Below are 23,208 nucleotides of genomic sequence, written 5' to 3'. Positions count from 1 at the left end.
TCTTATGATTTTTGGGTCTACATGTATTCTTATCCTCAAACAGAGCACCTCAAACTCAAAATGAGTCCAACCTAAACTTTTTTTTTCACTCATTTGAGATCCTTTACCGTTTGTACCATTTGGAAAAGGTCTTAAATTGCCTCTATGAAACATGCAGGTAGTCTGATGTTCTCATTGGAAGACTGCCTCGACTGTGGAAGACCTTTCTAATTTAATACCCAACATATTCGTAGAACTCTGGCACATTGTCTTCCTCAGACACTGACACAAAAGCGCACACGCTACACTTCTAGTAACAGCTCCAGACCGCAGTGTTAATTTAGTGTTTTCAAGGAGTCGTGCAGTGATTGCATCTCCTGAGTGTGTGAGCGTGGGACACTGACACATGGTAATTTGGAAGGGTGTTTCCCACAGACATATAAATACTGAACAGCCTTCAGCCTAGCCACAGAGGTGTGTTTACCAAAGACGAGCAGACACCTCCGTCAGCAGGTTCAGTATTGTTGCCTTTTGTGAGGCTTTATCATTGAGTAATGAGGGGAGTGTGTGGAGGAGTGGACCCTGCTGCATGCAGAAGTTGGTGACTTTCATGTGTGTGTGTTTGTGCTCAGATAACACATTTTGAAGGCTGATTTTCTTTGCCTAATCTATGTGAAGAGATTGCCTGTGCGTCCTTGCATGTATGTTTCTGTTGCTTATCTTGCAGTAATGACACCCTGGAGGGATGTTCCAGTAAACAGACATGGGAGGATGATGAAGAGGAGGAGAGGGCAGAAAGGAGGCATGGTCTGACTGTCTGCTTCATATTGAGAGATGGGGCCTTGAATTAACTCTGTGACCTCCTCTATGCTAACAGGATTATGCGTCTACATTCATGCTAGCGGCTGTGTGTGGCTGTACTTAGGCACAGTGGTGCTTTGAGCTAAATGGCCACACAACAAGCTCACAATGACAATGCAGCATGTTAATGTTCACCCCCTTATTTTAGAGTTTTAGCTTGCTAACATTTGCTAATTAGTACTAAATACAAAGTATAGCTGATGTTAATAGGAATATCAATAGTTTTGCAAGTATTTGGTCAAAAAGTTTGGGACACACTGATATTTTGATCAGACGATGGCGCATTATGATGAGTTCAAAGTGATTCTACTTCATCCTCTGGGGACTGTGAATGTGCAAAATTTTATGCCAATCCATCCAATAGCTGCAGTGTATTTCAGTATAAAAAATGTCAGCCTCATTGTGGTGCTAACAAAAACATCAGGGGATCACCAAAGTCAGCAGGATTAATTCTGTGTAATGCGCGAATGTTTGTTTAAAATTGCATGGCAGTCGATCTCAAAGTGGTCCAGAGAGAAAGAAAGTCATTAGAATGTATCATCAGGGAGAAGTTGGTACAAAATCTGGAACCAGTCCATGAAGTAGATTGTTGTTGTTGTTGAGATATTTCACTGAATAAGTGATAATTTTGACCTGCAGGTGGCGCTGGAGGAAAAGTCAGTAGGATTCATCCTCTGGGTGACCATGAAACAAAATTTCATGGAAATCTATCCAGTAGTTGTTGAGGACCAACCAAAGTGGTGGACGGACAGGCCATTTCAGGGTTGCAGTTGATCTGCATTGTGGATATTTTATATCTCCCTTCTGCCGGTGTTACACAATGTTATGACGCCGCAGGCTCCACCATGTGTCCGTCAGCCTTTCAGCTCTGGCAAACCAGACCAAACGCTTCACGATCGATGCGCCAGTGCAGGAGTATCGCCACAGATTTATATACAGAGAGATTTACCTGGTGGTGATGGGCTTAATCTGCATTGTGTGAACTTGTTTGGCAACAGATGCTCTATGTAAAAGTCCCGCACTGCAGCTTTAAACAATAAGAATCAAAACAGGACACAAGTGAATGTGAGTCACAATGGTGAACAATAGCATCGTGGTCAATGTGTCCGCTTGATGAATGGGTGTTTTTAGCAGCACAGGAAGTCACTTCTATATAAGGACTTTGTGGCCGACGCCCCAAACCCTAATGAGCACGTGCGGATAGACTTCTCACCACAGTGGGGGGGAGGCTGAGGACCAACCAGGAGCTGCGGTGTCACTGCCATCACCACCTCTGCCGCTTCAAAGAAACTATTGATGCGTTCTGACAAAAACACTGATGTGTTTTTACAGGCGGCAACATCATCATCATCATCAGATTAATCGATTGTAATCATCGTCCTCTGTGTGTGTGTGTGTGTGTGTGTGTGTGAGTCTAATTTGGTTCTGGTCTACTGACTGTCTGATCTGGTAAATGTTTCGAGCAGAGCTCCCTGCTGTTTTTCTACATGAGATTAGACACACACACAAAGAATACACAAACGTTTCACTTGTACGCCACCAACCAGGTGTGCAGCCTCTAATGCTGCACAGTAACACACACACACACACACATATGATGTTCCATAATGTGATTAAATGGTCTCTGTTCATCACTGGGAAGCCTGGTCCCTTCTGTCACACAGGGAGGGAGGAGAGGAGAGGAGGAGTGTTGGGGGTAGAGGAGGGAGGAACAGTTTGAAGAGCCAGGGTGAAGTTAGAGTAGCTGCAGATAGACAGACAGCAGCAGAGAGAGAGACAGACTGGGAAAGTAAACAAAGTCTGTGCTGTCAAATTGTGAGAAAGACCAGAAGACAGAGGAAGTGTGTAAACTCAGGAAGATTTTACTATAACTTTGGATTTAATTTTGCCCATAAATGTGATTTTTTTTTTTTTTTTAATCAGGTTTTTCCACCAGATATTTTTGCTTTCTGGTGTGTTTTCCTCAATTTATCTGCTCAGTGCTTCCTCACCTGAAAGTTAGCTTTTTAGAGTGTGTGTGTGTGTGTGTGTGTGTGTGATATAGTGCAGTCATGGAACTGGAGCATTTAAGCGGTGGTGGGGTTAAACCCAAGAGGGGCAACAGTGTTCTCTACAGGATAGCACTGGCCATGTGTGTGTGTCTCTGTGCCGTTCTGCTGCTTGCACTCATACTGGGTAAGTCCACCACACACACACACACACACACACACACACACACACACACAAAGAGATCTACACACATTTTTACTCAACCTGCATTGTAATTTGCAAGGAATTCAGCGGAAATGTATCGTACACTATGCTCGCTGTCCTCAGATTATAGTACATGCAGGCTGGAAATAACCCACGCGAGCACACTTCTGGGAGCAAAGGTCTTTGTGGAGGGCTCGCGGGTAACTTGTGTCAGACTATTTTGGGTTCATATAAGGTTTCATACACGCCTACATGCACGTGCAGAACCTCTCCATAGTGCACTGTGGGAGTCAAATTGAGCTCTGGGTAGAGAGAATGTGTATGTTGACACTTTGTGGGTATTATTTCCTTCAGAATGTGAAATTAATTAGCAGGGAATTGTGTGGCTGAGAAATGGCAGGGTGTGTGTGTCTGTATTTATTTTCATATAGGAGGCAGTGCGTATTAATTAACACTGACGTTTTAAAAAAAGCTTCAGTGTAAATGTGGCAAAAGCAAGTGATTTGCGCCTGTAGTCCAGCTAAAAGCAGGTAAAAAAGATCAAGTTATTACACAGAAGACTAACAATAAAAATAAGAGGGACAATGTTACAATACTTTGACCACAGCTTCACATGAGATGTAAAAGAAACCCAAGACAATGTAAAAAGATGTATGTAAGAAAGACTCAAACTTCAAAGATTTCACCATAAGTGTATTTTCAAGTGTATTTTAGCCTCCTCACTTCCAGTTTCTGTTCTTTATTTCACAATTGCAGAGTCCAGGTGTTTGCTGCTGTCAGAGAAACTTCTGGTTTGTCAGTCTGAATGGAACAATGCTGTCTCTTCTTGCAACTTGCCTTATTTTCTTGGAGATGCTACCTGAAAATTAGAGTCAAGTCCACATGTACAGCTTGAAATGCTGTGAAGAACCCAGCTTGTGAAGCATTAGCCGCAGTGTTAATGAAGAAGATCAAAAGAACAAAAGATTAAATGCTTGTATAATCAATCAATTTAATACCTACTTAAAGTTTTTAAAAAGTTAAATTTGAACATAAAATCCCAGGATGCTTATTGTCAAAAGCGAGTTTTCTGAGTTATATATGAAGCTGCAGCCTGGAGATGGTTAGCTTAGCTTAGCTTCACTTAGCATGAAGACTTGAACCAGGGGGAAATAGCTACTCTGGCTGTTTTCAGTCTGGTAACACACCCACACACACACAGAGAGAGAGAGAGAGAGAAACCCCTGCCTACCACCACCTTCAGAACTCACTAATTAACTCGTTACAGCTTGTTGCGTCAGTAGAAAAACTGAAGTGTAAAAACGACATGTTGTGATTTTACAGGAAGTCCCAGCATGTGTGCCTGGCCTAGAAAAAGTCCAGCACAGCCTCCCATAAAAACCACAGCTTACCATTTTTACATTTCATTTTTTATACAGATGAAACAAACAAGACATAACATGTTAATTCATTTTCAACCTTTAGGCAGAGCCACTCAAACGATTCCTTTAAGAGTCAGCTGTGTTCAGTAGTTCAGTAGTTTCAGCAGTGCGTGGCTGTGAGGATGGTCGTGGTTGGGAGGGGCGTGTGTCTGTCTGGGGTGGGGTAAGCATTGTTTTTTGTTATTGAGGGAAGCCTGCATTCTTGTGGTGGTATTGAAGTGTAGTTATGTTATGTGCCTATGAATGCAGCACCATACAGCCACTCTAATAGAAACCCTCCTCTGGTCTCCAGCCATGCGAATGACCAGACACAGGAATGCTAAGTGGTTTTGTAGTTTTCCTCCTTAATGAGTTTAGACAGTGTGCCTCTCAAATGTGTGTTTATGCACGTGTGTTTGTGTTGGTGGCATGTTGGGTATCTCAGTAATAAAAATGAGGTTGGTTTTAGCAGTGACACTGGAGCCTCAGACATCTGTGTATGTGTTTAAACCCCTGTAAATATGTTTCTGACGGCTCGGTTGGGGGGTTGTTGAGGTCGCTCCGGGCCAAGTGGTTCATGCAGGGTTGAATTTGTGAGTATGTGCATTTCTGCTATAAGTGGGAACAACACTAAGTGACTTCCACAAGCAGCTCTAACTGGACAACAAGACCAGTCAACCTCCGAGGTCAGACATTGCGGCGCAGCTCCGCAACGCTCCACTCATCCATTCACAATGGGGATTTGGTTGCTAAATCTGCTCACTTTATGGGCCTGTGCTGCCTCTACACCCTCAGAGCCACATCACATAACTGGCAAGAGGTCAGAGAAGCAGGCTGTCGTTCGCCGTCTAGGAAGGGAAGTGAATGGGTAAACCTGTGGTCACACTGCAAGTAGCTTGAACAATGGGCGGCTCTATTCTGTCTTCTTGTGGCGGTCTGATTGCCCTTATTAGAGGTGTGTAAGAAGTAATTACAACTGACAGTCAAGTTAAAGTGAAAAGCCTGATGTATATTTTATGTAAGACTTGCTTGTGATTTAAGGTATGACTGTGTAAATAAAGATTGTGTGGCGTATCGAGTGATATCGGACAGCTAGAAGTTACATGCTGACTGTAAATGGTGACTTTCCTTGGTGCAGGCAGGCAGAAGGTTAAAAATTGAAACCACAAAGTGTTTACTCTGTTCGTGAAGCTCTCCAGCTGTATCAGCTGCACTTTGGTCTGTATTTGTCCCATTTGCTAAGGAGTGGATTGTGGGAATGCACCTTATTGACTTTTCTCTGTATGATAACCAGTATCATTTTGAGCTGTATGAAAGTCTGATTAGCTGACACTTTCAGTTCTCTGTTTTTCATTCATTGAGTTTGTTTTATAACAAAAGATTAAAAAGGACTCATGTTGCAGCCTTTTCAGGAATACAATATTAGGGGTTGTGTTTAGAATATTATGGTTTTGTGATTTTCACAAAATTGGCACATATGGATTATGCATTCACATATTGTAGACGTTTCTCCATTACGCTCTTTTCATGAATCAATTCATTGGTGATATGAGGTTTGTTGGTCTATACATCAAATTCCCCTGGTTTCTCAGCTCTATTAATGCAAAACATTCTGGGAATTTGTTGATAATGTGATCTGTAGAGCAAAGCAATTAACATCTCAACACTACTCAATGGCCACCAAGCAGTAGAGGACTATTTGTACATATGTGCATAAGACCAAGAACACACACCATAAATGTTCCACAAATAAATAAAATCTGTCTCATTCACAGTGTGATTTTACATTGTCAAGCTTCATCCTCACCTGTTCTCTTCTCCCTCAGTCTCTCAAAAGTCTAGTCAGGAGGAATTCTGTCTGAGCCCAGAATGCATTGAAGCAGGTGAGGAGTGGTGGTAAACAGTCACCATACCTACAATTACGCTCAGCTTCCACTATTTTAGTTGTTACTCATGTATCTGATGCTCAAAGGTTATTATTTGGACTCAGTGGGACTTGTTTTTGTTTTTTTATCTCCTTCCAACTTGTAGCGGGGTCTATTCTGAGTAAAATGGATCGGTCCGTGAATCCCTGCGAGGACTTTTATACTTTCTCCTGTGGCGGTTGGCTGAAGGACAATCCGATCCCTGAAGATTCCTCCTCGTATGGTATCTACCCCTGGCTGCGGCAGCATGTAGACATCCGACTCAAAGGTGTGTTTTTGCTCACACATTTCTCCCACAGACACCTGAGTTCATCCACCGTGATGAGAGTGCACTTGACTTAAACAGACATTAAATGTTCTTTTGAAAAAAAGAAATAGCAAACAAGTGAGCCTGTTTGTAATAGGAATATTTTCTTTGAAGACTTTAACAGAGTACTTTGTCGTATTTGCAATGAACAGTTAGAAAAAAAAAATCAATATCGATGTAGTAGGTAACACTTTTTTTGTATGCATTCTTCTTCCTTGTCAAGAACATGGTACGTACATTACCTACAATGCGGGTATGTTAGTGGCAGCTAATGTAGCCTGCAGGCGCTAGCCTCAAACACAGATGATGAGTGGACTACAGAGGTTTGGTAAGATCATTTGTTTCTAACTCGACACCCCCAGATTTTCTCCATTTTCAAACTTGTAGTCTTCAGCACCAAATGACATTGACTCATGTGACATCCCTGAGGCAATTAAGCAGACTTGACACAGCTCCCCCTGGAGGCACAAAAGGGCTTTATACATCTTTTTTCAGATATTCAAAAGCACTGCCCAACACCCGTAACCAGACTTTAATGTGTGGGTGGAGCAACTCTAAAATTATTGTTGTCTTATCTTATTCACAAGGCAAGACTGAACTTGTGTCTGTTTTATTCAACAAAACCAACCAGGAATCATGTTACTACTGTAATAAAACCGAAAAGTACATTGTTGGGCCTTTGAATAATAACACCGATTATTTTCTCTGTCAGAGTTACTAGAAGCTCCTTTGGAGCCTGAAGAACTGGAGGCTGTGACCAAGGCGAAGATCCTCTACCGCTCCTGTATGAATGAGAGTGAGTGTAACTCAGACATACAAGCTTGGTTTTGTCACTTAAGAGGACATTGAATTGACATACATCATTATTACCTGGAGACTTAGCCACACCCAGCTCGTACCATTATTCTAAGGTAACCCTAATTCTAAATGAGAGGCCAGCAAGTGCGAACTTAACCTAAATCTGAACCGAGTTCTAACCTTAACACTAAAACCAAATCTTAACCCTTAAACATCTCTTTGAACAAGTTGTGGCCACCCAAAATGTCCTTACAATTCAAAATGTCCCCACTCTCCATGCCTGCAAACAGGTCCTCACAAACCACATGTTCCCATTCCCTATGTTTACAAACAGGTCCTCACAAACCACATGTTCCCATTCCCCATGTTTACAAACAGGTCCTCACAAACCACATGTTCCCATTCCCTATGTTTGCAAACAGGTCCTCACAAACCACATGTTCCCACTCCCCATGTTTACAAACAGGTCCTCACAACCCACATGTTCCCACTCCCCATGTCTACAAACAGGTCCTCACAAAGCACAAAATACACACAAAGACACAGTGATAGAACAAGATCTGATAAGATGATCTGTTATTAATCCCATGGCAGATCTAGGTCATTGCAGAAGCAAAAGCAATACGATACATCAGGTGAAAAAAGGGAATTAGCATTTAAACACAAAGGTAACAAAATCAAACAAAATGCATATAAAATAATTTAGGTTACTTAATTTCTCTTTGTGCTTACATAGCTATACTGGAACAGATGGACTCCAAACCAATGCTGAAAACACTTAAACGGCCTGAGTTTCGGTGGCCCGTTGTGGGGGATGGGCTCGGCGGGGATTATCAGTGGTCGGCTGGGCAGTGGAGTCTCCTGACAACTCTGGCAGAGATGAGGAACCAGCACAGCAAGAGTGTCTTGATCCGCCTGTACGTGTCCCCTGATGACAAAAACTCCTCGCACTACATCATCAAGGTGAGATATCCACATTTCAGATTTTTAAAGGGGTAGTTTGACATTTTGGAAAATATGCCCATTTGTCTGACACAGAACCCCCAGTAAACCACATATTGTCAATTTTTCAAATTCAATTTACATACAGATTGAACAAAAAAGACATATTGTGTTAGTAATTAGTGAACTTTAGAGGTACTGGTAGGTGTATTTTGGTACCTTTGGACAGAGCCAGGTTACCCCTTTTTCCTGTCTTTTCTGCATAGCTTCATATTTAACCAACAGATACAAGAGTGGTATCACGTTGAATTCTCAGAAAGAAAGCGTTTAAGTGAGCTTACTCACACTATTCCTTTAAAGTACCATACTGGTGGTTTTGTGGATTTTGACCAATTAAGTTCATATTGTGAATACTTTTCTTTGCTGCACACCATTATCCAAAACATACCAGCTTTTTACATTTTTTATTATCCTCCAGGCAGATGTTGGTTTCTGTCAAAGCCACCACAGTTTGAAAACTACCCTCTAGAGACATGACAAATGTTGAGCTGCAGGATGTATTCCAACACAGTAAACAGTCAACTGCTGAACAGCAAATCTCATGGTTATAATGTCTTTTGCCCGATGACTCTAAAATCTGGATCGTCAGAATGTACTTGATTGGCACAGTGGTGAATGTTCACACAAGGCAACAATAATGTCCATCCGTTTATTGTCTACAATCACGTTTCCTTCTGGAGGGTCATGTAAGGCTGATCCCAGCTGACACTGGGCGAGAGGCAGGGTACACCCTGGACAACTCAACAGGGCTGACACAAAAAAAAACTACCATTCAGCCAATGGTGCAGTTCCATGTTGTTGAAGGTACACAGCCAGTACTCAAAAAGAACAATTTAATGATTTAGGTGTGCAGCTCACTAGCATGGACATCTTTGCAGATACAGATTCAGTGCCTTGCTCCACCATATTTTCCTGCTTTTTATTGCTACAAGATAAACAAGGCCAGAAAACAGCAGAGGCTAACCTGTGCCGTCTGTCTTTATGTAGCTCGATCAGGCGTCCTTGTCTCTACCCTCCAGGGAGGACTACATCACCAACACTTCCTCTGCTCAGGCGGTGAGTTTCTGCTTCATCTTTCACCCCTTATACCTGTCATCTAAAAACTCCTCTTCTTGCAGCAGCTATTTCCTTCCTGCTTGAGTGATATTGATATTGTAGCAGAACAAGAATTTCGGCCTCTTTGAATATCAGCACTTAAGGTTAGGTTTTTATATCAGCAAGAACAAGATTGTCTTCACACTTAACATTTTCACAAATGCTAGACAGTGTAATGCAAGAAATTAATCGAAGGAGAGGCAGCTGATACTGAATGGCCCACTAATAGCTGCCTCATTAGACCAGAATAAAAAGTTGAATGATCTAAATTTTCTCAACTGGAAAAACTCTGTCTTACCTACAATATCCAAGGGTCTGCATTAGCTCATAAGAAAAAGCTGCAAGCTACTTAAGGTTGCAAAGGGGTGCTAACAGTAAGGGCTCCTAATTTGTATTCAGACTCCACATAGCAACCTCTGTGCCGTTATTTAGCTATTATCTAAAAGACTTATTTGTTAACCACGTTGTTTTAAACTTTTTAATAACAATAACATTAATAAGTAAAATCCAAAGAGAAACCTTTCTTGATTAGTTAGCATGGGTAATCGTTAGCGTGATACTTCTGCTTTCATTTACCATAATGGGACTTTTTTCTATTTCTATTTTATGTTTATTCTTTGTGTTTTGTATAGTTTTAAAAAATATTGGAGGAAGTATTTAGATCCTTTCCTGAAGTAAAGATATTAATATCACACTGTAAAAATACTACATTATAAATAAAAGTCCTGCATTCACAATGTTACTTAAGTGTGTAAGTATGATTTGAAAATTGTACTTAAAGCATTGAAGTATTAAAAGTAAAAGTACTCAATGGATAACAAGGTATGTCCCATCACTGTTTACTTCTATATATTATATCATTATTATGACTATGCATTCATGTAAAAGCCGGATTTTACTGTTGTAGTTGTTTAAGATGGAGCTTATTTTCAATTATTTTGTACAGAACTGCAAATAATGATTATCTTCATTATGGATTGATTACTTTCTACACTAATCATTGTTTTGGGTTTTGTAAAATTCTGAAAATGGTGAGAAATGTCATCACTAAATGAGTTGAGAACAGAAAGTACAAAAAGTGGCATTAGAAGAAAATATTCAGATAGCAGGTCTTCAAAAAATACCTTAGATTTGTATGAAAGTACAGTACTTGAATATTTCTCTTAAGTCCATTTGGGCACAAGGCTTTGAACTTGGTAACAGTATTATTCAAAGAATATTTTATGCTGCTCTGTATCTGTCCCTTAAGACAGATGATGATTAAAATACATAAATATAGCTGAGTACCACTTACTGACACAGCAGTGCAGTAGTATCTGAGTGTGCATGGAGGTCTGTCTTTGATGTCTGATGGCATCTGATGTTTGGTAGTGAGAGTAGCTCACAGCAATGAAAGAATAAATGACATTCATCTTTTTTGCTTTTTCTCTCTCTCTCTCCAGTATCGTGCAGCCTTGTTGAGTTTGATGGTTGATATCGCCGTCATGCTGGGCGCTCCAGAGAAAGCAGCACTGACCCAGATGGAAAAAGCCCTCGCCTTCGAGACCAAACTGGCTCATGTAAACACGCCATGTCAGATAGATATAATCTCACTTAATGTATGGAGATGATGATTTGATAGGCCTCAGTGGGGCTAATTAAAACCCAGATTTATTAACTGTGAAACATCAAATTGATCCATAAACTCCTCCAGCAGTAGAAAGGTAAATTATCTTCTTAATAAAAGAACTGTCATGTCAGTAAAACATTGCTTTGTGTGCGCAGATCCTGATTCCCTATGAAAACCGCACCAGTGAGAACATGTACAACAGATTCTCACTCTCTCGTCTGCAGCGCCTCATACCACAGGTACTTTAAATACATCCAGACACGTAAACTATCTACATCTTCTCTTGTTTCTCCAAAACATTCTTGATGGCTCTTTTGTACATTTCTTTTTAGGAATTTTTTAAATTTATGGTGAATTTTAACAATTTGTGCAATTCTTAGTTTAAAGAAACTTAAAGGTAGTAAGTGCTCCAAATGACCATGTGAATGGCTCCGTGAAGCTGTACTTAGGCACAGTGGCAAGCTAACACAAGCTAAATGCTAACAGCAGGATGCTTACATAATAATATAATAGCTAATGCAACATCCAACAGGTATATAGTTTGTTCTCCATCTTAGGTTAGTGTGTTAGCTTGCTAATTATCACTAAAAACAATCTAACGCTGAGGCTGATGGGAATGTCATTTGTTTTAATACTTGCAATTTGGAGAAAGTGTGTGCATTTTTCTGTGTGAAGATGATCACAGTTTGATACAGTTGCTGAAAATGCACAAAAATAGTTAACTGCAATTGCTTATGTCAAAAAGATGCAGAATATCAACACAGCTGCTTTTAAATAAACGTTTTAACCTTCACTGTTTATGTTTCGGGGTCCGTTTGTCTGTAGTTTGATTGGCTGAGTTTTGTAAAAGCTGTGGTGGAGTCCAAAGCCGACCCGGCCCGCTCTATCTCCTCCTCTGAGCCCATCATCGTCCGAGCTCCGCAGTACTTCAAGGAACTTTTCAAACTCATTTCCAACACAGATCCCAGGTACGCACACACACATACACACACACACACATACATACACACACACACACACACACACACACACACACACACAGAGCTAGACAGAAAACACACACAGACTGATGAGCACACACTGGGGCTTGAGGGCTCCAGCCTCTCATTATAAGTATATTATAGTGTATAATGAGATTACATGTAGGCTTTTAATTAATGTCCCCTCCTCTCTCTCTCCAGGACTGTAGCTAACTACGTACAGTGGAGGACAGTTTTCTCCAGGATCACCACTCTGAGCCGTCGTTTCCTTTACAGATACCTGGACTATGCTCGGGTCAGTACAGAACAAATCTTACAAAATCTACATCTATTGGTGGTCATTTTTCAGATTTTAGATTTAGTGAAGAATTCAATGCTCCTTCATTGGTTCAGGAGCAAACAAAGTCTAAAAAACAGTTAAATTACATAGAAAATACTCTATAAAACAGGGCTGTTTTTCTTATCACAAAAGTTGACATTTTGCAGATACGCGGTTTGTATATGTATGGAAATTGTTTAGCTGTGACACGATGGAATTTTGGTGACTGTAAACAGGAAAACCAGATTGTGAGGACTTCAGCTGCCTACATTTGTTTACTGTTTCTCTGATTTTAACTCTCATAACACAACATATACCTTTAATAAATCCTGAATTCCCACTTTATATAAAAGACTATTAACCTGACCCACATTTAAACTAATTCATGGCTTTCTTGAACATGTCCTAAGTGCAACCACAGATTGTACTGTTTTTTTCAGGTTTTTCTGGTATATTTTTGACTCAGGATATTTGATTTGGATGTGTTTTAGGCCAAAAATCAAAGGATTTAATATTTTCATTCATGGCAGCTTGAACAGGACTTTGTAACAACATTTAGACCTTTAATCCAAATAATAAAAAACAGCCATTAGAATATTTTTTACAGACACATTGTATTGTTTTTTGCACATATACAGGTAATAGTACAAATATGGGCCAAGGGATATAAATTAAACTGAGATTTTTGAATGAAAAATTAGAAACAATTCACAAAGAGAAACCAAAATTAAGATTAAACGTGTAACATGCTTTTTGCCACCATGTGCATTTTGTTGTATAGCCGTGAGTAGCTCTCTTATTTCCTTGCATTGCATCTGGTACTGAAATATATCCAAACTTTTAGCACCATTAAGATAAGGAGCATTTGAATGAATGTATAAATCAAAGACAAGAGAACAAATCAGGGGAAGGAAGGAAGGAAGCATCAAAAAGTGCCTTTGAGAGTAAATAAGAGATGAAATTTAAAACACTCAAACTCTCATTGCAAGGTCATTTACTTTGCAATCAGTATGCATTTTCTGTCTTATCCTAGTTGGAGTGGACTACTTACTGAAAACCTGCTTCAAATTAGTGTGTAGTGTAGAATTAGGACACAGCTTTGGCCTCATATGTACATACATTTTTTTGTTGTTTTTCTTTTTTTCTTTTTTTCAGTGTAAAAACTTGTGATAAAAGTGATAAAATCCTAAAAACTTTCAAAATGTAAGTAGCAAGCCCATACTGTGAGGATTCTCTCCTTTTCTCAAACTCTGTTTTTATGTCCCCAAATGCTCATGACAGTAATTAGAGAGCTGGCAAAGATCATGTGATTTTGAGTACTACGGTTTCCTGACCTCAGAGGGAGCTTCAAATTAACTTTAAAACATGCCCTAAACACAAATTATGATATATATATATATAATAGAAAGCTATGCTTTAAAAAATGTCAGTGTGTCAGTTCCAGATTCCCCGGCTGAGGAACTAAGTGTATGTTAGCATCATGTGGAGGAAGTGAATGTCACCTTGCATCTCCGTCTCTCATACCCCCACCAGGTAACCACAGGAACCACCTCTCTGACCCCGCGCTGGGATAAGTGTGTAAACTACGTCGAGAACTCGCTTATTTATGCCACCGGGCGCCTCTTTGTCAACACGCACTTCCAGGAGGACAAGAAGCACATGGTGCGTGTGTGTTTTATGAGCGTGTTGTAGACACCACGACATCATGTCCTAAATCACGGGTCAAGCGTTTCATTTTTGGATATGTTTAGTGGTCTTTGTCTGTGTGTCATCTGGAGATGATGTCAGACATTTAATGTTGTGCGTCAGTGCGGGCGTGTGTGTTTATGCGGCGGTGACACAGAGAGTGCTTTATTGTGTGTGTTGAGTGTGCACATGGATGTGTGTTAGTTTTATGTGCATGTCCTCAGGAGGTCACATCGCACATTTAATTATCTCCTAATTAATATGAGAGTGTGTTGTTTGTCAGATGGAGGAGCTGATCGGGGGCGTTCGCTGGGCGTTTATTGACATGCTGGAGAAGGAGAATGACTGGATGGATCAACCAACGAAGAAGAGAGCCATAGAGAAGGTAAGAGCAGCTGACTCACCACTCCACACTCCACTCTGACTTGTATTTTCCAATCTAAAAAATGTTGTTTAAAGCTGCATTAATGTTTTTGGCCACTTGGGGGTAGCACATACAAAATATCTGGCTCTCTAGCTGCTAAATCTTTGACTTTCTTCACCAGCTAGTCACTAATTTTGCTTGTCTACTGTTTAAGTGCTGGGCAGGTCACAGGCAGTGGATTTAGCAGAGCTGAAACAGCTTCCTGCTGCAGCCAAAAAGACACTTAAGGTGAACTGAAACAGTAAAGCTCTTGGTTGACAACAAAACAAGCTTAAAGATGGTAAAATGCATTTGGTGCAGATAGCTACAGATACGGATATTGATTACAGCCACTTTAAAGAAAACACCTGTCTGATCGAAAAATGTTGCTCTCAACTTAAAGCTGCATTTTGGGGGGGGGGGGGGCAGTTCTGTGCTCTGAGACTATGTGGCACCTTCGCTGCTAAATGTGATGTAAAGCCAACAATGATGCACAGTAGAGCTACAGAGTCATGTGATCATTCTCTGTGGGTCTGTCAGTGTGAGTGACTCCTTTCACATTACGCGGCCATTTAATTTATTCTTGAGATAAAATTGTTAATTATAGCAGCTTTAATCCAGAATATTGAGCATCACGTCTGTGGATTCTCCTTCATCTCATTTCATCATTGGGGCTCACACATTTTTTAATTTAAGACCTTTTTTTTCTCTTTTGTTACAGCAGTGCTGTGCTGTCCTTTTGCATTTTTCTGTCTCTTTATTTCTCGTGCAAAATTGCAGGGAACGTTTTTTTGTCAGGCTGCTGTGTCTCTCACAGTCCTCACTCTTTATTGCTTGTATAGAGTTTAATCTTATTCAGCATTTGCACTCACTGTCAGTTACCCTGAATGAGTGACACATTAAACACCTGTTTAAACTCTGCATGATGTCCACTCTCTCAAGGCTCATGCAGTCCTGGCGAAGGTTGGCTACCCCGAGTTTATTCTGAACGACACCTACCTCAATGAAGATTTAAAGCAGGTTTGTATTTCGCTGCTGTAAGCTGGTTCGTTAGCACAGCAAAGGTAAACTCACCCATAAATGTGACTTCAAGTGATTCATTGGCTCACCAATTTATCTAAGATGCACCAAATTATAGTTTAAAAATCTCAACAGTTTGGAAAAAACAAAGATGGCAAGCTGGCGGGAACTTAGAGCGGCGGGCTGAAACTAAATTTCTTATCCTGATGGAATATTTGCACATCCTTTAGTACCTAACAGTGTGTATTTGCATCTGTGCATGTTTTAGCTAGAGTTCAATGAGAAGGACTACTACGGGAACGTGATGCAGACGCTGAAGTTCATCGGCCAGTCTGATATCGCCTGGCTCCGAAAGAGCGTCCCACGTACAGAGTGAGTGGCTGGACTAATCCGTCAACCTGCTGTGGGACTTCTTGTGTTTTACTTCCTTGTTGATGTGCCATAATGTGTGTGTGTGCGTGTGTGTGTGTTTGTGTTGCAGGTGGTTTACTAACCCAACAACTGTGAACGCCTTCTACAGTTCCTCCACGAATCAAATCAGTAAGATATAATGTGTGATTGATTACTAAGGGGCCAAGTTTTTATTTAATTATTTGCAAATTCTCCCTCCAGGCAGGACGACGCTACAATGCACCCCCGTGTTTTCAATTATCTGCTGATGATTCATTTTTATGGGATTTTCATTACCCTAAGATGGCTGAGTAGGCATTTCAGTGTTGGAAATAATTATGAATTTGCATTGAAAACAAACTAGAGGGAACACAGGAGGAGTGCTTTCTAAAACAGGTGAAACGTGATCAGTTTTATAATACTCCCATGAGAAATCACACTTTCTAATCACAAAAAACTGTGCATCACACAGGATGAAATAGAAAAATGGAGCCTTTGAAAATTAGCCGACCTTTTGCAGTAAATGACACTGTGTGGACACGGCTAAAGACTCACAGACTATTTTGATCTTCTCATTTAGGATTCCCTGCTGGAGAGCTTCAAAAACCGTTCTTTTGGGGAAGAGAGTATCCAAGGTGAGATTAAAGAACTGTGGCGCGCTCCATTAACAGGCCAAAGAAATGCCACCTCATTCTTTACTCTATAAGTAATGTGGAGCTCTGAAATAATCAGAAACGTTTCTTTATAAGGTATATTTAATTTTTACATCACAAAATTGTGTATTGTGCTGCATGTGTTTTGAAATTCATTGCTAAATATTTTCCAACGACAAACAATTTAGTCCTCAATACTCATCATCATACAGTGTGAAATTTGTTTGCAAAATACAGTGGCGTAGACAACACATTTCTACAACATCATGATAGCTAAGCTTAACTATGGACATGTTCACTATTTAGAAATAAAACGGCTTACCACAAACCCGTCAAAACACTATTTAAAGGTAAAACCTTTAACCACCTGCTGTCTTAGCCTGGCAGCTCAAGCTAGCTAACATGACATGAAATCCCAATGAGAAACAGCAGCTAGTAGCAGTGATAATGCTAACGAGGCTGCACAAATCTCTGAAGCATCCGTTCATACAAGCAATGTTAGCATAAATCAGGCCATTCAAAATACTATTTAAAGGTAAAACCTTTAACCACCTGCTGTCTTAGCCTGGCAGCTCTAGCTAGCTAATGTGACACATGAAATCCCAGTGAGAATCAGCAGCTAGTAGCTGTGATAATGCTAACCAAGACTACACAAAGTTAGCACTGGAGCATCCCTTCATACAAATAATGTTAGCATGAAAGTCAGACAAAGCGTCATTCATAGCAGACTGGTAAAAACATTGACCAGTGTTGATCTCCTCATAAGCTGTCCATTGTGGTGTCATTTGTTTTCTACTCCCTTGTCTACAGGAGGGGCTAATCCTAGTTCGTGTAGCTGGCAAGCTAATGGCTAACACCCCAGCCAGCCAGGAACATGCTAATGCTAACCAATCACAATAGCTTCTTTGTTTTTTTTTTTTTGTTTTTTTTTGTTCTCAGCATTGTACATCATTTAATTCCATTAAGAGTTATTGAAGGTTAAGAAAGACTCTCCACGCTAGCAAGCTTGCTCACTTTCAGTTTGAATGTTCGTTAGCTCGGTTGCTCACAGCAGTACATTTTATTCAAAATACATATTTTGTACCAAAAACATGCTGCTGTTGGCGTGACTCATTCTACTCAGGAAAGGAGCTACATCTTAACCTTCATCCCCTTGTTGTCCGTTTCCAGATCTTTAAGCTACGGTGCCATCGGGGTGATAGTAGGACACGAGTTAACACACGGCTTTGACAATAACGGTAAATATTCTGATTGCCAAGATTGACCCCGAAAACACCCACAATAACTTACCACGTTGTGATTCTTGCATGTGTTGCTTTTCATGAATAGGCCGCAAGTATGACAGTAATGGCAACCTCGACCAGTGGTGGAGCAACTCGTCTGTGACAGCCTTCAATGAGAAGACCCAGTGTATGATCGACCAGTATAACGGCTACCACTGGGAGGAGGCAGGCCTAAATGTGAGAATCTGATTTTTAATCTGCAGAATTTACAACACCTGCAACGGTAGAATGATCTTAAAAAAAATCAACTAAAACCTTGATAACACAGACGTGGATGTTCAAGAAACAATCAAGTCGAGAATATTTATTGCATAATGCCAGTTTGACACTTTTATGATCTTAGTCTTTGTGACGCAATAAGACCTGAGCATCTGTGCTTTGTGGATGTTTTGTCCTGTAGGTGCGGGGCAAGAGGACTCTGGCAGAAAACATTGCAGACAATGGAGGAATAAGAGAGGCTTTCAGGGTATGGCTTCACACTCACTGTCTGGGATTAGCTGTCTCCACCACAAACATTGATTGTCGACAATTTGACCTTTACGGGTGTAATGTAACATTAATTGTGATTTTGGTGCATTTCGGTGTGTAAGCAAGCTATGGCAAAAATATAGACAGTGGCCATTTTCTGGAAAGACAACTAGTTATGTTATCTGTTATCCGTTAGCTGTTATCTAATATGTCGTTTGTCCTTGAAATATGGCCTGATGTTTTCACTATCCAATCTCTATTCAGTAGCTGATCAATCAGGAAGCAGTGAAATGATAACCATTTGTCAGATTCCCTATGTTTAAACGACTTGCATCCTGGAACACAGCAGTATGACCTTATCCTTTTGATAACAGCTTCTGAGCTTCCCGCCGTCTATGAATGAATATGGTCTGTGAGTCAGCATGAATACCAGTGCCCTGGCACTGACACTTAAATTGGTTTCAACTGTGCCTGTTATTAGTTTGGCATGTGTTTGTTATTAGTTTCATCTGTCTTTGTCATTAATCGCACCTCTGTTTTTTCTTGCACCTGTGCTTGTTATTGTCACATTTATTCATCAGGTTCTGGTACCTGTGTTACACAACTCAAAATGTCCTTTGTGTGCAAGGACTTTTTATAAAACTTTCCAGTTGTCGTGTTGAGAAGCCCAGAGGCGAAAACGATGTTTTTTATATTTGTGCGCAGGCGTACAGGCGGTGGGTAGATGAGAACCGAGCTGGTGTTGAGGAGCCTCAGCTGCCTGGAGTGGGACTGAACAACAACCAACTTTTCTTCCTGAGCTATGCACATGTAAGGACACACACACTCACACTCACACACACACACACAGAGATACAAACTATTTTTGCCACTGTGCCAATGCTGCAACCAGTAAGAGCATTTCTGCTGTCATGTCTGAATATGCTGTTTTTTTTCCCGAATGGCTACTTTGCAAACCAAGGTCAGTGTTGAGGTAGTAGGTCATTAAAATTAGCCCTACTTTACCAGCTTTAAAGCTTTACCAACATGAAAGTGATGTCCACATTAATGCATCAATATGCAACAATGATCTAACATATTTCATTATGAAATGGGCCATTCTCATATTTTTTTAGCATACTTTTATTCTAATACTTTACTTGCAGAACTTTTACTTGTAACAGAGTATTTCTACACTGTGATATTGCAACATTTAGTTATGTAAAAGGTTCTTCCACAACTGATGATGAGGGATTGATGCTGTGCTTCATAACATTGCATATAGCAAAAAATTAGATGACAGTGCTGCTGACACACTCACACATACACAATCAAATCATCCATCCAATATGCTTATACTCTGTAGGTGAGATGTAACTCGTATAGACCAGAAGCAGCCAGGGACCAGATCCAGAGTGGAGCTCACAGTCCACCAAAATACAGGTGGGCACACACACACACACACACACACACACACACACACACACACTGATGAATGCACACAATTCTTCCAATCTGACCTTTACCTTCACTGTTGCCCTGCAGAGTTATCGGAGCAATGAGCAACTATGAAGAGTTTCGGAAAGCGTTCAACTGTCCTGAGTCGTCGGTTATGAACCGAGGTGCACAATCCTGTCGGGTGTGGTGACCTTTGACCTCAGCTTTACCCTGAAGCAGACCAGGGCTGTCAGCAGGACATCTGTTGAAAAGGCTGATAATGCTGGACTTAGCCAACATAGTTGTGATGTGGTAACGATGAAGCAAAAATAAAGCGCAGTTGTTCTCACAGAAAAAAAACACAGCCTAACAGGTCAGGGTTAGAGCCGTTTTGATGGGGTTTTTTAGATTGTTGCTTCAACAAGTTTTATTGTTCCAGTTTTTCCATAGGTACATTTACTGCGCATATGTTTCAATTACTGCATAAATTCCAACTGAAGCAGTTTGCAAGGACCATAATTTATGGGTTTTAGAAATGTTGGAAAAAATTTCTGCAACGGCCTTATATGTAGATTTACGTGTGACTTGATAAAGGTAGAACCATTCTTATGGGAATAAAAAAACATATATAGATATATTGAAGTAAAGGAATAATGACTAGATTTTTTTATATAGGAACCTATATTTAAAATTTTATGCTAACTGTTAGGTCAGTTTCTGTGTATATTAACTAGTAGCCCAAACACCCAAAACCAAAGTTAATTCATTTATGTTTGAGCATAAATACGAGTGAAAAATGCACACAAGAATACACACAAAAAAAATTCAAATTAGACATTTACAGTTCAATTGTATCTCATAGTCTTGAAACCTAGTTTATCCTCTTTTTTTGTGGAAACAATCGTGAAATTCGTACCATAATTTTAAACTTACAGAGCAGCACAACAAGCTGAATGATATCAACCTGCTGGCGTATTTTTAAGAATTAATATCCTCCTTTGAAAAGTCCTGTCTTGGTTTCTGTCTCACTTTGTTTCAGTCTCAGACATTTATTTGCATTCTCCAGTTGAGCCTGAGGCAAATGAATTACAAGCACTCAAACTACAAGATGCACTCTCTCCATGTGTCTTTCTGTCTCCTTTATTGAGCTGCACTGCTGAGGTGCACTCACATATCAGCTGGTTGGTAGTATTTTGGTGCTGTGGAATAAAGGGAGTATTTTACGTGACAGAATTTTTTTTCTTCAGATTTTCAGTTAGTCACAAAATGTGAGGTTATATGATATCGTATTGTTTATGAGGAGTAATCATTAAAAGATAACTGTTATTCTTAAATGTTCAGGTTTTGTCTAAGTGATTGTAATGGTTGTGATAAAAAAAAACAGAATTTTCTTTTTTTCATATTTATCTAGTTATCTTCTTATTTTGCTTTTTGAAACACTCTTATATGTAGTTTAGACACAAACTGATTCCTCTTGTGCCTCAATTGATCTTCATTAGTTTGAACTTACTCTAGTAACTGTTTACTGAGTGAAGATAGACACTTAATTAATATAAAAAGGTTGTACAAAACAAACCAGCTGTTACAACTAATGTTTACATAAGAACTAGCTAACTGCCAGGTGTAACTGTTATGTAGCTAACTTAACTAGCTAGACTAACTGCCAAAGCTAGCGTTAGCTTTGTTAGCTACTATTCAAACCAGCTGTTAGTTAATATTTACAACTGATGTTGACATAAGAACTCACTAAGAACTACCTGCCAGGCGTAACTGTTACGTAGCTAACTTAACGAGCTAGATTAATGGACAAAGCTAATGCTAGCTTGCTGATATGTGATCCATCCGTAAGCAAAGAGTAAAAGAGGTAATGGGGTAATGCTGACAACTCTGACACTTGATAAAATGCAGTTTAATAATGTTGTTAAACTGGTAAGATTGTAAATGAAATTTCACATAAATATACAGCTCAAGTTACGAGGCATTACACGAACAATGCTTCCTGTTGACATGGCTGAAGCTGCTTTTGATTGGACAGTGCTACAGGTGTTCCCTTGCACCTGTTTTACACCATAACTGAAGTTTTTACTTGCTAAGATATGGCAGAAGTTTTGTTGGAACAACCTGATTTAGTAAGTCAGCAGTTTTAAAACTACGTGGTTGTTACCAAGAACTAAGGAATTCTTACGCAAAAAACAAGTAATGGACCTGCAATTAGCTGGCACAGCAAAACTCTGATTTGTTAATGAGGGCAGCACTCCTCCTATCTACTGTATATACTATGGTAATGACTTTATGTGAAAACTGGATCTCTAGTCTACCAAACCTATTGATCTTTTTAAAATTATTATTATTAAGATATATTTTCAATAGAATTAAGAGGAAAGTTCTGAAATAATATCCAACATAGAAACTTAATATCAAATCAAGCATTTTTTTAACATCACCAGTGGATAATTATTGAGGTTCCTTAATGTGTTTCATGTATTTTTGCTATTAATAGTCAGGCTGCATCTAACTGTTATCTTCATTATCGACTAATCTGCCTATTGTTTGTACAGTTTTCTCGAAATAAATGTACAAAAAATTGCCATCATAATTTACCAGAGCCAAATATGAAGTCATCAGATGTCTGTTTTTGTTCGACCAACTATTTAAAACCCAAAATGTCCACTTTCAGTTCACAAAGATAACAAACCATCTAACAAATGAAATTCAGACATTTTGAGAAACTGAAAATTGTTAAATCACTACAACAGTAAATGATCATCAAGATTGCATTCATGAGTAATTTTTGTCAAGTTTGTTATTTGTTTCAGTCTTACAAAATAGCATCACTCTAATCACCCAGTGAAGTTTATTCTGAAATGCTGAAGAATCCACATCAGAAAGTATTAAATCTAAACCACTGTATGTTACGAACGTTTAGTCTATTTACATGTTATTATCAGCAAGTGTTTGTCTGTAACTTAATGGGATGAATTACTGCTTTTCCATCGTTATATTGAATATTTGTATCTGTGATTATGGTTCACTGTGTTGCTGTTTTTGGTTGTGCTTCTTTCTGTCAGGTTTTAATAAAACTCTGAGACATAATGCCGTAACTTTTCTGTGATTGATCAGGTAAATGTGTGCGAGAGAGAGAAATGGCCCGAGGTGGCAGTCAGTGGATGGAGGGTCTGATGGATGGGGGACAAAAGACATAAAGAGGTTGAGATTGCATCTGAAAACATGTCCATTTATTGATTTTCCTCCAGACCTGCTATTACACGCACGCACACGCACACACTCACAGCATCATATCTCATTCACTGATGTCAGCAGTTCCCATGGCAACTTATTCTGTGTTCTTACAGGAGGTTCTTGAACTTGTCACTGTGTGTTTGTGTGTGTGTGTATGTGTGTCTTACATTGCAAGGCAGGG

The 23,208-nt window shown here is 39.7% G+C and overlaps 1 protein-coding gene across 1 annotated transcript; it reads left to right on the top strand.

The window, feature by feature from the left end:
* The first annotated feature begins 2,836 nt into the window (after positions 1-2,836).
* On the top strand, positions 2,837-22,874 carry phex (phosphate regulating endopeptidase homolog, X-linked). Its single transcript, XM_041961280.1, has 22 exons — positions 2,837-3,015; positions 6,260-6,316; positions 6,465-6,626; positions 7,378-7,461; positions 8,200-8,426; positions 9,453-9,521; positions 11,003-11,119; positions 11,325-11,408; positions 11,995-12,137; positions 12,351-12,444; positions 14,002-14,130; positions 14,438-14,539; positions 15,500-15,577; positions 15,846-15,949; positions 16,059-16,117; positions 16,548-16,602; positions 17,791-17,858; positions 17,950-18,080; positions 18,304-18,369; positions 19,077-19,181; positions 19,717-19,793; positions 19,896-22,874. The coding sequence occupies exons 1-22, from the start codon at positions 2,892-2,894 to the stop codon at positions 19,996-19,998; spliced, it is 2,238 nt and encodes a 745-aa protein (XP_041817214.1). The 5' UTR covers positions 2,837-2,891; the 3' UTR covers positions 19,999-22,874.
* Positions 22,875-23,208: the final 334 nt, after the last annotated feature.

This window comes from Chelmon rostratus, chromosome 20 (assembly GCF_017976325.1).
Source record: "Chelmon rostratus isolate fCheRos1 chromosome 20, fCheRos1.pri, whole genome shotgun sequence".
In the NCBI taxonomy this organism is placed as follows: domain Eukaryota; kingdom Metazoa; phylum Chordata; class Actinopteri; order Chaetodontiformes; family Chaetodontidae; genus Chelmon; species Chelmon rostratus.
The sequence above is the reverse complement of the archived record's forward strand: the minus strand, read 5'-3'. Positions and strand labels throughout refer to the sequence as shown.